Consider the following 14,643-nt stretch of genomic DNA (forward strand, 5'->3'; position numbering starts at 1 on the left):
CCCTGCCTTCCTACAAGGTCTCCCCACTCTTGTCCCTCCTGTCTGAATCCTGCTTCCCCCTCTGCTACACAGATGGGCCCCAAGGTCACTGACTCATCATGCCCTTTCCTGTAATCCCCCCAGATGTGGAGAGCCCAGGGCGGGATTACAGCCCAGGTCTACTCATCCCAACCTGTTAGCCTGTCAGCCACACAGATGTATACACATACACACACACACAAACTATATACATTATGTACCAACAGGCATACACCAGCTTCCAGATAAATCTAGCTGCACACATAACACACTGTTGCCGCCAGACATGTGAATGCACACATACATACAAGACACACAGATGTGTGTGCCTATAGGCACAAGCATGTATTCACACATGCATATGAACCAGCATGTAGGTGTTCATACACAGGCATACATGTGTACATGCATGAGATCCTTGGTCAATTTCTCCTCCTTTTCCACATTTTCTCAGCAGCTCCACTTATCCCTTTATAGACAGAAAAGAAAAATCCTGGGGCTTGACCTAGAACCAGCTTCTTTCTCCTGTTACTGATGCTGCTCTTCACCCCCTCCCTCTCTCTCTTTCCACCATCTTTAGCAGCTGGGGGCCCATCTTTGTGAGGTAGACAAGGAGCTCTGTCTAAGTCCTTGGCGAGGTTTTCAAGGGGAGGAGTAAGGCCTGTCTTCTAGGGTAGGTCACCTGCAAATGAGAACCTGAGACTGACCAGATAAGACAGGCACCTGCAAGTCTGCGCTAACAGAGCCTGATGCCGGCTCCCGCAGTTGTCCTGGCATCTGCCGGTCAATACTGCTGCGTGCCCAGCCTAAGCCTCACCTGAGAATGGAAATCAGATGGGTCCCCAGTATGGAAGACACAAGTGTGCACACAAATGTGTGTACATGTGTGTGTGCATGCTAAGTTGCTTCAGTTGTGTCCGACTCTTTGGGACCCTATGGACTATAGCCCCCCAGGCCCCTCTGTCCATGGGATTCTCCAGGCAAGAGTACTGGAGTGGGTTGCCGTGCCCTTCTCCAGGGGATCTTCCTGACCCAGGGATTGAACCCATGTCTCTTCTGTCTCCTGCATTAGCAGGTGGGTTCTTTACCACTAGCGCCACCCAGGAAGCCCATATGTGTGTGCGTCGGTGCCTTAAATTGCCTGCAGTGTCAGTATTTGCCAAAACACAGGGCCTAGAAAGGCTTCCGGGGGTGAAGGAGTGAGAACGGGGGTGAAGGAGTGAGAACTATTAGGTAGCTTCTATGAACAGGAACCCAGACCTCGGAAGCTCAGACATTCTACTGACAGCGGGCAGAGCCTGGGGAGGATGAGGCAGGACAACACAGCCATTCCAGGGAAGCAGGGACCTCAGGAGTTACACTGAGAGCATGGAATCCTGGGCCGAGGTTCCCCCTTACCGGCCACTTGAGCTTGAGTCTGTGACATAAGTTCCCTGAACCTCAGTGTTCTCATCTCAGCAATGGAAGCAGCACTGTTCCTCTGGGGAGGGGTGAGCCAGTGAGCAATGCGCGGGGACGTGCCAGGAAGCAGTAATGTGCCATTTCAGTGGGAGACGGTGGTAATAACAACCATGAAAATAATAACAACGGTCATAAAAAAGATAAGCTTTCATTGTCTGGAAAATTCATTTATGTGGAACAGCTCATTTTTCGAGCAGGCTGGGGAGATGAGGCATGACAGCATTATGACTTTTTCCTCTAAAGTGCTTTTAACTGAGCGCAAGGAGATGTTCAGGTGGTCTCCAGCTGCGTTGAGAGGGAGCCTGGTTCTGCCTCGCACTCCACCCCACCATGCCAGCCCCACCTGCCCCGCCTCCCCCTCATGCCCCACATCCTCCGCTTGGATCTCCACTTCAACTGTGTCCCCCCAGATGGGGGCTTTGGTGAGCTCTGAGGGCACAGACGTGACTGCCTTGGAACTCCGGTTCTTTGCCCCCTCGGGTGTGGTTTTCCTGGGGAGAGGAGGAGCAGGCTGAGTCAGGATGGGGGTCCTGCTTGTTGTTCCCACTGTCAGACTCCACTGTCCATAAATCTGAGCAAAGGGTGGACAGAACATGAAGCACTCCCTCCCAGGCAGAGACACTCATGTCGGCCCAGGCCCAGGGAACGCCAGGCCTTGCTCCTTGGCTGCCCTGCCTACCCGGGTGACCAAGGCACCAAAGGCTGAGGGTGGGGTAGAGTTGGAGGGAAACACCTTGTCTGTCTGACTTCCTGCCCCCTGCCAGGTAAGGGCAGCCCATCAGGCAGCTGAGTGCATAGATGCCTTTCTCCTGGCCCTCTTCTGAGGTTCTCGTGGGAGGGAGGCTTTGGCAGGGCAGCTGTGCCGTGCCCCCATGCTTGGTCTCTCCTTTAACCCTCATCCTCCCAGCTCCCTGGCTCTGAACCTTTCCAATGGGATGCACACACACCACTGCCCTCTGCAGCAGCCACTGTGTGCAGGGCCCCGGGGCTGGGCACTTGGAGCTGGGCATGGGGTAGGGCAGAGGGTGGTGAGGGGTTTCAAGCCCCTGAGCCCTCAAGGTCCTGCAAGGTCAGGCTGGTCCGAGGTGAGGCAGGAGCATGGGCCTTCTGCATCCCAGAGCACCCCATGGGTATCTGGGATAAGCAGCCCTGAGATCCTGAGCCATCAAACAGTTCAGTGAGGGAATTAATGCTTCTTCTGTTGAGGAGGTTATTATATCAGGGCTGGAACAGGTGCTGCTACATTAACTGCAGCAATCATGGGTGAGGAACCATCCAAGTGAGCCTTGGCAGGGGGACTGCACTCGGGAGGGAGAAGCATCAAATGGCACCTCAGGGTGGGAAGCAGAGATGGCATCCTCACCAACCCTTGGCCCCCACCTGCAGAGGCCCCCACAAGGAGTGTGGGGCAGGCGAGTCAGCTCAGAAGCTCAGAGCCAATGAGGCCCCTGTGTTAGCAGCCCCAGCCTGAGATCCTTCCCAGCCCAGCATGCTCCTCTCCTCCAGGAAGCCCTCTGGGATGCCCTGGCCCTCACTGCTCCCTCTGTCCTCTCAACTTGAGTGACATAGGAGCCTGGAACTTTCCTTCAAACCTTTACAGCTCTACACTATGGACACCCATTCATATGGGAGTTCTGTATCCAAGCTCCAGGGGTCCACTGAGGACTCCTCCCTCTGCTTCAGCTAGAGGTAGTATGGCATGGCGTCGATGACAACAGGGTCCCTGGAGTCAGACCACATGGGCTCCAAACCCCAGCACTAACCCTTAAGTACGGGGCTTCCCAGGTGGCTCAGAGGTAAAGAATCTGCCTGTCAGTGAAAAAGACACAGGAAACAGGTTTGCTCCCTGGGTTGGAAAGATCCTCTGGAGGAGGAAATGGCAACCTGCTCCAGTATTCTTGCCTGGAGAATTCCACGGACAGAGGAGCCTGATGGGCTACAGTCCATGGGGTCACGAAGAGTCCAACATGACTGAGCACACAATCCTTAAGTAGCTGTGTGACCTTGAGCAAGGTTCATGACCTTGTTGGGCTTTACTTCCTTCATCTGTGAAGCAGGGGTGGTGATGCAGGGTTGTTGTGGACAAAAATTCATACATGTAAAGTATCTGACATTGTTAAATACCACAAGAGTGTTAACAATAATGATAGTAGCAATAATTATCATAATTTTAGCTGCTCCTGGCCTGGTGTCTCTCCATCTTGACTCCCAACTCTTGGTCTGCAACAGGAGGTCCCTGGTTGCTGTGACCAAACGATGCAAAGAGCACAGGCTCTGGAGCCACGCTGAAGTGGTTTCAAGCCCACAGTTCTCTCCTGGCCGAGCACCTCCCCTTTCTGAGCCAGTTTCCTCTTCTCTAAGCAGCAACTCCCTCTAAGGATGGTTATCAGGACAGGGAAGAAAGTATAATAAGCTTTGGTACTGATCCCCCTGCCACCACAATGAGGTATGAAGGGGTGCCCATAGAGCAATACCCTGGAGCCCCCCAGACTCAGTGCCCAGCCACATACGGCCATCACCTCCCCATGCCTGAAAAGCAGGTCCTTCAGGCCCAGGGATATGCGTGTGAGAGGCTGCCAGGCTGGAGAGGAGACGGCAGAAAGGCTGGCGGGGCGGTAGAGCCCAGCCTGCCGTGCTCCTCAGGCCCTTCCTCCCAGCTCTGTGGCCTCTGCTGACTGAGGGGTGACACTGGGATCTCTATTCCTGCCGCTCTGCTCTGGTCCTCCCTCTGACAGCCAGCCCCAAGGTTGGAGGCCTCAGAGCTCTCAGTAGCCTCCCACCAGCTCCCATGCCGCCTGTTCAGTCTGGTCCCCACGCCTCCCTTCCTCTGGGAACCAGGAACCAGGCTCCATGGAGGACAGAAGGCAGAGCGAAGCAGAGAGGCAGAAGCGCTGAGCAGGGAGTGATGTAAGGACATGTGTCAGGAGGAAGTCAGACCTTCTCCACCCAAACAGCAAGCCTGCTCCTTCAGGGCACATGGTATTGCACCCCTGGGGGCTTCCCTGAGCAAAGAGAGGACAGACCCACGGGGTGGGTGCAGTGAGACAAGGCAGGTTTTAACCCATGACCCCAACTTTCCAGCCTGTCTTCCACCCTTCTGATGTCTTCAGCCTCTTGTCCCCTCCCCTCCTCTACATAAGCTCCTGGGCATCTGGCAGGAGGAATTCCAGGTGGAAAGACACAGGGAAGGGCAATGGAAAAGGCCAAGGGAGCCTGCTGGTGCTGACTCTGCTCAGGCATAGAAAGGGTTAAGCAAGCATCTCCCTCAGTGGGAGTACTGAGGTTGGGCAGAGCTAGGTGAGCTGAGAAGAAACAGCTCTGGAGGGGTGAGGCCCCAGGGGAAGGATGGAGGCTTTTAGCAGGTGGAGGGAGACTGTCAGGGTAATGGCTTTTCCTGGCATATCTGACTCCTCCTGGTCTTGATGCTATTCTAGAAATGAGAGCTAGAGGGGCCTCTGATCCTTCACACAGTTGCAGAAGGAAACCAGTTCACTCCAGGCTTTCAGTCCCCACTCTGGGCCCCCAGCTGGCACAAGAGAAGCTGTATTCTAATATCCCCCAGGCCTCCGATGGAGTTCAGGTCTCCCAGTGCAGTCTCAGCACCCAGGGGACCTCTCAGGGACCTGCCTCCACACACAGGCTGCCTGCAAGCTTGAGACCCTCCCTCCCTATTCCTAAAGCCCTGGCCTGGCTCTATCAGGGGCCCGTGGGGAGCTGCCAGCTGCCCACTGTCCCAGGGCTCAGACTTCATCCAGCCATGGGAGCAGGGCAGCCACCCCAGGATGGAACCAGAGTTGGGTTCAAAGGCCCAGGGCAGTGGTCCTGGGTCCCAAACTGCAGGAAATGTAAGCCCGCCTCCATCCGGCCTACCCCTCCGGGCGCTGGAGCGGGTGCATGTATGTTTGACAAAGTCCAGCCAGCTGCAAGTGGGAGGGGAGAAGGACTCTGCTTTGCTTCTTGAGGCCAGAACTAAGGGGAGTGTGTCGTCTGGTTCCAGGGGCCTCAGCTCTGAATGGAGGTGCGCTCCGAGAAGGCACAGGGTGCTGATGGAGAAACAGGCAAGTCCCTGAGGTCCTCCTCAGCCTCCACTGTCCGCCGAATGCCCTCCGGGGCACATACCTCAGGGGAAAACCTATGGGCCAAAGTCCCTGTGCTCAGGAAGCCTCCGCTGACTCCTCGGTTTCCCCTCTCCCATTACAAGCACATGTGTGCATGTGTGGGTGTGTGTGTGCGAGCGCGTGTGCGCACACACATGCACACACACAGCCTGCCCCAGAGGTTTGTGTGACATGCTGTGCCTGATCTTCATACCCAGCCTCCAGTCTGCTAGCCCTCAAGGTGCCTCTGTGTCTCTCAGCCCACCTCCTGCCCTGGCTGTGCTCTCCGTCTTCCACATTCTTCAAAATGAACAACTGCCACGGTCTGGCCTCCTCCTAAGCGGGCTTTTGGAAGGATGTCAGCCACCTGACTTGACCTGAGTGCCAATCCCTGGGCAGCTCTTGGGGTCAGGGGAAAGGGGAGCACTCCAGTGTGTGTCTGCTCTGGCTGCTGGGGTCCCGGATGGGCAGGCTGCCGAATCCTGAAAGACCAGAGGGATATTCCCAGAAGCCCCGGGGAGGGAAGTGCTTGGGTAGATAGAGAAGGATGTGGTGGAGGGCAGAACTGTAGGTGGATGGGTAGCAGAGGAGGTCTTGTGACCTTTTGGCCTGTCCTCCACAGCCCTGCTGCTCTCTCACAGGGAACCTTAGAGGGAGGTGAGGAAACAGGTTCAGATGAAGACTGCTGCAGCCAGATGCTGGCGTGCCACGACTGGGCCTCATTCTGTTCTGAGAAGACAAGGAAACTGTCTTCTTCCTGGACCCTCCGCGCTGACCTCTGAGCCAGGAAGGCCAGCCTCCCCCATCCTCCAGAAGCCCAAGAGGCAGCCGGGTTCCCAGGTCACAGGGCCACCCCCATCCCCAGAAGGCACAGACAAACCCCATGACCACTTCCTGCCTCAGAGGCCCAGCCTTACACAATATGGACAGGATGGAAGAGCTGGCCTCTGCAGAGATGGCCATCTGATCAGGCTGGTCAGAGGCTGGATTCCTGTGTTTCTGACCCTGCCTGAGATGGACCAGGGAAGGAATGTTTCCTGCAGGAGGCAGGGCTTGAACAGGTGGAAAGGAGGACCTTTCCAATTGGAGGATAGAGCTTGAGGCTCAAAGGAGCCGTGAGCCAATGGGCAGGTCTGGAGAGGGGCTGGCGGTCCTCTCTAAGGTCAGTGCGTTGGGAGCCTGAGTTGGAGTAGTCAGAGAGGAAAACGAGGCTTGTGGTCCTCCCTGACCTCATTCCCTCTTCAGCCTTCTTCTCTCCACACCCAGATGTGGTCATCCTCTGAGGCCAGACAGGTAGGAGGGAAAAGCCCTGCTCCTCACACCTCTGGTCTTGGCCAAGGGATAGCTGGGCAAGAAGATGCTTTCAGAGGCTCCATGAAGGAGGAGCTGAGATCGAGTCAGGGAGTGTCTAGTCTGAATCTCCTTCTCTCGCCTCTCCCACGTCACCAGATAACAGCCCATCCATAATGTCCCCCTCCCACTTCATGCTTGCCTCCCCCCGCCCAGCTCCCAGTGCATCTGATCCTTGTGGGTTCTGAGCTCCTGGAAGGCTGCCACTTAAGGCATAAGCAGGGCTGTTATTCTCAGCGAAGTGATGGGCTCTCATCCTGGGTTTCATTTCTTAATTGGATGCTAATGAACCATCACTAATTGTTGATGGTGCTACACCACTACAGGGGGCCTCGATTTAGAGGATCGAAGGTGTAAAGGGGGTGTAAACTGGGGGCCAGTCATCTCGGCATCCGCACGGGCGTGGTTCCTTCCCTGCACTCTCCTGTGGGCAGCGGGGACTGCTCTGGAAATCAGAAATGGCACACTCCAAGAAACTCTGAGATGAGCTCTTTGGCAAAGGAAGAAGTCTTTCTGTAAAACAAGAATGCTGATCCCCACACCCCCACCCACACTTCATCTGAAATAGCCCTGCTGTTCTCAGGGGAGCCCCTTATGGTCAACAGGCACCCCTCCCCCTGGCAGCTCAGGGAGGCAGCCAGGCAGGGATAGTCTTTCCATATGGCCCACAGGAAAACCAGAGCCCACAGAGCTTTGGGGCTGGTCCAAAGCCAGACTCAAGTCCCAGTCTACCAGGCACTATCACGTCCTTCATCCTTTCCTGGGAAGAATTTCCTTGTTTTCCAGAGACCCCTTTTGTCTCTGTTGAGGCAAGGGATGGTAGGAGGCAAAGAAGGGCCTCTGCTTGTGCCATCTGCAAACCTTTGGAATGTCTGAAGTGAAAGTTGCTCAGTTGCATTTGACTCCTGGTGACCCTATGGACTGTAGCCCACCAAGCTCCTCTGTCCATGGAAATCTCCAGGCAAGAATACAGGAGTGGGTTGCCATTTCCTTCTCCAGGGAATCTTCCTGACCCAGGGATCAAACCCAGGTCTCCCTCATTGCAGGCAGATTCTTCTCCATCTGAGCCACCAGAGAAGCCCTTTGGCATGTCCAGCTGTGGCCAATCCTGTGGCCTAGCTTGGTGAGGGACCCATTTCTCAGACAGAGGAGAGAGGGCCCAAGCTGTCTGTCAACACCATGTCCTAAAGGATGTCATGACAGTCTCCCTGGGAAAGTACAGCCTTGGGAGAGACAACCCTGGAAGATCCACCATGAATTGGAATCCTTCTCGATGGGTCTCTCTGTACACTCCCTCTGAGTATCCCTTTTCCCACAGATGCCGTTTCAGAGCAGAAAGAATGTGGGCAGACATTTAAGTGAACTTCCCAGCTTCAGAAAAATGACTTGAGACACAGAGCCTGCCTCCTGCCCGCTTCCCAAGAGATAGCCTCCCTCAGGAGTTTTGTTCCCATGTGCTGGGGCCTGGAGCCTGCTCAGCTGCCTTCTGCCATGGGAGATTGTGGGCACAGGGCAAGTGAAGGGTATCTATTACTCATTACTCCATCTCCCCCCGCTAGACTGTGAGCTCCTGGAGGACAGGGATCTGCCTTGTCAGAGTTGCAGTTGTTCCCAGCTCCCAGTCTGGGCACAGTGGGTCCCAGCAAGTGTTTGTGGCATGAAGAAAGGGGCGCCGGACCCTTGGAAAAGCACGTGGAGACAGAGGCAGCCCCTCCTCTCCAGCTCTGCTATGCCAGACCTCAGCCTGGACTGCTGGGACCCTGCTTTAACCTGGGGAAGCTCATCAGGACCACCCTGAAAGCAGTTCTAGCCTAGGAGGAGAGTTCAGACCCCAAGTTCTAATCCAGAAGCGTGTCCTCACAAGGAGGTGAGAAGAACCCAGCTGTGGGGGCTGGGACCTCTTGAGGTTCTGGTGCCTTGGGGCTTTGAGATCCTTGGTGCAGATTGGACCCTGGCCTCTCTGTCCCAGCTTGGCGCCCTGGGGCTGGATCCTGAATCCTGGTTATCCTGGCCACACTGACCATCTTGATCACCCCCCACCGTAGCCATGGTCTGGCTCCCCAGGTCCAGCTTTTCCAATACCCACAGGACATCTCGGCATGCACGTGGCACTCCCCACAGGCCCTGGAACTAAGTGGGAAGTCAGCAAATGAGAGATGGGGTGGGAGAATGTCAGGACCATGAGCCCTTCCCCTCACTTTGTAGGACCTTAGAGGGAGGCCCAGCCCACCTCCCCAGAGATAAAACCCCTCAGCCTTCTGAGCATTCCCAGGCCAGAGAGACTGGGCTCGTGCTCAGTCTCATGGGTTGTGGGTCTCATGAATCCTGGCCTCACTGCCTACTAGGGCTTCCCAGGTGGCAATTGTGGTAAAGAACCCACCTGCCAAAGCAGGAGACACAAGAAATGCAGGTTCGATACTTGGGTAGGGAAGATCCCCTGGAGGAGGACGTGCAATCCACTCCAGTATTCTTGCCTGGAGAATTCCATGGACAGAGGAGCCTGGTGGGCTACAGTCCATGGGGTCACAAAGATTCAGGCACAACGGAAGTGACTTAGTACACATGCACGCACGCACGACTGGCTACTGATTGTGCAGGCTCATCCTTTAAACATCTGTGAGCTCAGCTCCTCCCAACAATGTAACTCACTCACAGGTTTCTGGATGGACAGTGAAACCCAGAGGAGGAGGGGATGAGAAGGCCAGTTTGGGGAAGACTGAGTCTGGCGTAGAGTATACACTGACTGGTGGGTCCAGGGGCTGGAAAGGTCAGAACTGGACCCATACATTCTGGAACCCCCAGAATTGGGGTGGAGGTGGGTAGTCTGGGGTGGGGGAGATGTCTCAGGAGTGTAGAGATGCAGGGGAGGGTCTAGGACTGAGCAGGGAGCATGGACAGTTACAGGGTCAGGGAGAAAGGGCCCCACAGAGGAGTGGGCAGAGAGAGAAAGGGGGATCAGGACACCGGGTGTCCTGGGAGCAAAGAAAGAAGGGGCTTCGAGAAGTGGGGATTGGGTCTTCCCTGGTGGTCCAGTGGCTAAGACTCCACACTCCCAGTGCAGGGAGCCCAGGTTCAATCCCTAGTTAGGGAAGTAGATTCCACATGCTGTAACTATGACCCTGTGCAGCCAAATAAATAAATATTTTTTAAAAAAGAAGGGGGGGATGCCTCTCAGACTTGTTCAAAGGATGAGCAGTCATGGGGAAGTCTGTGGCCCCTGGGAGAGCAGGGCGGTCAGTGACAATGAATGCGGAGGTTGAGTCTAAGTGGGCTGAGGGTTCAGGAAGGGAAGACGAGGAGGTGAGACTCATATCCAACTGAGCAGAGGCGCTCATTCTGCCTGTAAAAACTGGCCGATTTCATATAACAATCTGGATTCCCACCTTCTCTTGAAAAATTGAGAGCTCTAACCACTCCAGAATTGGGGTGGAGGTGGGTAGCCTGGGGTGAGTCAGATGTCATACACCTGGTTGACTTCTGTAGCTATTAACTGGCATGGGCCTTGAAGGGGCTGTGACCATGCCATCCCTGGTGCCATTCCTTCTGGTGGAATCTCACTGTGTGTATAGGGATGGGAGAGGACAGAAACGGGAGAGCACAATGGCAGAAGGAGCTGAATTGGAACCCCAGTCCTGGCTCCCTGCTCAGTGGCCTCCCATTCTCTTCGATAGATGCTAGAGCACAGGCGTGTGACCCTGAAACCTGGGGGGCCAGGCAAGGGCAGAGCGAAGCCCAACCATGCCTGGATGGGGCACCAAGCCTCCGGGCTCCTCATGGTGTCCTGGGAGGAAGGAGGAGTCCTGTCAGCAGTTTTCGTCATGCTTGGAAATAAGCAGAGCAGACAGGCTGTGTCTAATGCAGTGAGGACACCAGGAAGGCCCCCTTCCCCCGGCCTGCCTCATCGCCTGAAATCACTCCGCTAATACTTGCTTCAGTTGGTAAACTCTGTCCTTCTGGGCTGCCCCTCCGGGATTCCAGCACCCCTGGGGGAGAACTCAGGCTTTGGGGGTTTGAATAAAAGTTTCAAGTGTGAGAAGACCTCAGGAGGCCTTGGCAGCAGTGATGGAGGAACATTGGGAAAGAACCCTGTGGCTTCAGTCTGGCTTGGGGGGGGTCTCCGGCCAACCTCCTTTTAAACGCTGACGCCAGCTGTGTTTATAGCTCTGGGCTCTGAGCCTCAGGGGACTGACGTCACTTGGATCAGGTGCAGGTAGGTCAGGCTGTGGCATAGGCAGGAGGCCCTGCAGGGAAGATAAAACTCAGGATTCCAGGGCCTTCTCCTCCATCATGCGCCTTCTCCCAAGGGCATCCTGCTGGGAAGGAAGGAGGCTTGGCCTCTGCCAGAGCAAATGGCCGGTGGCCAGATGGGGACAGTGTTCTTCATCTGCTCCACTCCCACTGGCCAGCCATGCGATCATAGTCAAGTCCCTTCACTGCCCGAAGTCTTGGCCTCCTTGACTATTAAGTGGGGCCAATGTGACTGGCCTCCCTGGGCCGCTGTGTTAGAGCCAGAGTGTGTGGAGAACCAAGTGCTGAGTGAGCTCAGTGTAGGACCTGCCCAGCAAATGCGGGCTGCTTTTTTACTTCACATGACTACTGTCACTGTATTATTTTTGTTATTATAGTGTTATTTTTGTAAGTCCAATGCTCTGGCTGCAGAGACAAGCTCCCAGGGCACCTATGGGTCATATTGGGCCTCCACCCTCTTCGCCCAAATTTCTGCCCTCTGGGGCCCTTGGCCAAGGCCCACAACTGGACACGGGCAGGTGTGAGCAGTCAAGTCCCAGGAGGGTCTTCAGACTAGTCACTGGATCTTCTCTGCAATTCTGGGACCCTGATGCCAACATCACCTTCCAAGGGTAGCAGCTACATGAAGATCAAGGCAGATAGTGAAGTGGAAAGAGATTTTGGATTTTGGAATCCTGGCTTGGATACCCATTAGTTCTGTGACGTTGGGCAGTCATGAAAATGCTCTGAGCCTTAGTAACCTAAGGACAATGTTACCTACTTAACAAGACCAAGTGATGATTAAATATCACACACACATACACACAAACACACGCACACTCCTAGCCCATTTGACAGGTATATGGTGGTGGTGGTGTAGTTGCTAAGTCATGTCCAACACTTGTGATCCCATGGACTGTAGCCTGCCAGGCGCCTCTGTCCAGGAGATTCTCCAGGTGAGAATATAGGAGTGGGTTGCCATTTCCTTCTCCAGAGGATCTTCCCAACCTGGAATCCAACCCAGGTCTCCTGCATTGCAGGCAGATTCTTTACCAACTGAGCTATGAGGGAAGACCCAGTTATATGGTAGACACTTGAAAAATATAACTATCTTCAACTTGGCTTTCTTACTAGGACCTTAGACAAAAGTGCCCTACTTTTAATAGCTTCTTCAATTAGTCACCAGGGTCAGGCTCAGTCTGGGGCCAGAGTCATAGCTCTCAGGTTTGTCCAAAAAACCCCAAAGATTCTATGAGTATGACTAACTGGGCTGATCTGTGCCCTGTCTCTCTCTTACCCTGGCCTGGACCAAGCCTGTTCCATGTGTACAGAGAAAGCAGCCCTCCCCCTCCCAGTACTGGCTTTGTCCCTGCTCTGGGCAGCAGGCAGTCACAGAAGCAGCTGCCAATGGGCAGCCCAGCCATCCAGCCCTTGGCCAAGGGTCAGAACCCTGCAGGCCATCTCCTGGCTGGTCCCCTCCCCACACCCTGCATGGAGGATACTCCCCACCTGTCAGGGCCACTGTCTTCCTGGTCCCTGCTGTGCTCTGTCAGGCAGGTCTCTCTGTGCCAAGCTGAGAGGCAGGTGCTGGGCACTGCTCAGACCCCAAAGCCTTGAATCAAGCCACTCAGGAGAGCCCCTGGGCTTGGCCACTGGCCCAGCAGACCTCGGGGTGTAATCTGTTGGGTGGTACAACTGGAGTTCTTGTTGCCTCTAAGGAACTGAGAGTGTTTACCAGGCCAGAGCACAAACCAGCCCAGCAAGCCTGGAACTAGCATGGGTGCCAAGTCTTATATCCTGGCCATGGGAAGACCAGGACTCAGAGAGGGGCAGGGCCCAGCCTGGGGTCACACAGGGATTCATGGGCCATGGGCTAGACCCTGGGTTTTCCTGATTCCGTTTTGCCTTCTCACCATTGCTCTGTGGCTTCTTCTGCTAGGTCTCAGGTGCCCACTGTGACCCCTACTAAGGATATCCCCTCACCCTGTGTAAGGCTTTATATCTGCCAGCATCTCCCAGATGGTGGTCTGGCTCCCCCATTTCTTCAGCCCTTTGGGGCAGGTTCTCAGGTGAGGTATTCAGCTTCAAGAGGTAAACTTTCCCAACATCACGGAGCATGCTCAAAATACAGCCAGATTCATTCATTCATCTGTTTATTCATTCATTCAACAATTATTAATCGAGAGCTTCCTAAGCTCCAGAGACTATGTTGAAAGTAGGGATAAGATGGGGAGGGAAACAGACTTGGGGTTTGCTCATGGAACTAGTGGGGCCCAATGGGAGGAGGTGCAGATGAAGAATAAGTCAATAATCACATCAAAGCACATAAAACACGCGAAACTGCAGCGGCAACACTGGAGAAGTACATAGTCCCATGGAAACATGGAATAAATGAGGATCTGGCCTGGTCTGGGAAGTGGGGAGGGCTTCCTTGAGGAGGTGATGACTGAGCTGAGATCCAAAGAGGGGGGATAGAATGTTCTTGGGAAGGAGAGTGCAAAGGCCTGGTGTGAGAGGGAAGAGGGACTGCTCAGAGAATTGAGAGATGTTTGTCCATCAGGTATGGCTGGAGCAGACAGGACAAAGTGGGGGATATCATGCTGCTGGGGAGCTAGAGGGACTGACAAAGACCTAACCATGTTGGGCCTAGAATTCTCTTTACCCTGGGAGCAATGTGAAAGCATCAGAGAGTTCCACTGGTACTATGGCACCACCATATCAAATGATAACCTGCCTTTGAAGGGGGTTTGAAAAAGGGTCACGTTAGATATACCAAGAGGTGAACACTGCAGTAACCTAAGGTGGTGGAGTTGGTGGAGAGGAGCAGCCAAAATCAAGATCACAGGAGAAGTGACACGACTTGGCAGTGGATTGAATGGGGGGAAAAGAATGTGATTACTGATGCCAAGATGGGGAGGAACTCACATGAAAAGAGTATAGAGAAATAAGAGAGAGACCTTGGGTTGAAACCTGGAACAGGCCAACATTTAATTCCCTGTAGACGAGATAAAGAGTTACTCTTCAAAGAAAATAAGAGTAGGGCATCTTGGAAGCCAAGGCAAGGAAGGCTTTCCAACAGAATGAGTGGTCATGAGAGGCTAATGCCACTGAGAGATTACAGAAGATGAGCCCCATTGGATGGAGAGCTAGGCATGGTGATTACTGGTGATTTTAAACAAAGCTATGGTTAGATGGCATCACTGATTCAATGGACATGAATTTGGGCAAACTCCAGGAGATGGTGAGGGACAGGAAAGCCTGGTGTGCTACAGTTCATGGGGTGGCGAAGAGTCAGACCCAACTTGGTGACTGAACATTTCAGTGAAGAAGTGGGGTCAGATTGGAAGCAGGTCAATGGCTCAGCTGGAAAGAGGCAGAACCAACCACAAGATAAGCCAAGTGGACCTGTTGGTCTGGCATAGCCACCACTGGGGGACACACTCTATTACTAGATTTTCTCAAGGCTAGAGCCTTCATGATGGAGGGAAGT

At 54.3% G+C, this 14,643-nt stretch overlaps 1 protein-coding gene across 1 annotated transcript in view; it reads right to left on the minus strand.

Moving 5' to 3' along the window:
• The window catches only part of CCDC33 (coiled-coil domain containing 33), a 126,193-nt gene that overhangs the window by 76,716 nt on the left and 34,834 nt on the right, over window positions 1–14,643 (minus strand). Inside the window, 2 exon segments of the mRNA XM_055555886.1 lie at window positions 1,839–1,970; window positions 10,391–10,392. Of these exon segments, the coding sequence (XP_055411861.1) occupies window positions 1,839–1,970; window positions 10,391–10,392 (134 nt within the window).

Source organism: Bubalus kerabau, chromosome 19 (genome assembly GCF_029407905.1).
Source record: "Bubalus kerabau isolate K-KA32 ecotype Philippines breed swamp buffalo chromosome 19, PCC_UOA_SB_1v2, whole genome shotgun sequence".
Classification (NCBI taxonomy): Eukaryota; Metazoa; Chordata; class Mammalia; order Artiodactyla; family Bovidae; genus Bubalus; species Bubalus kerabau.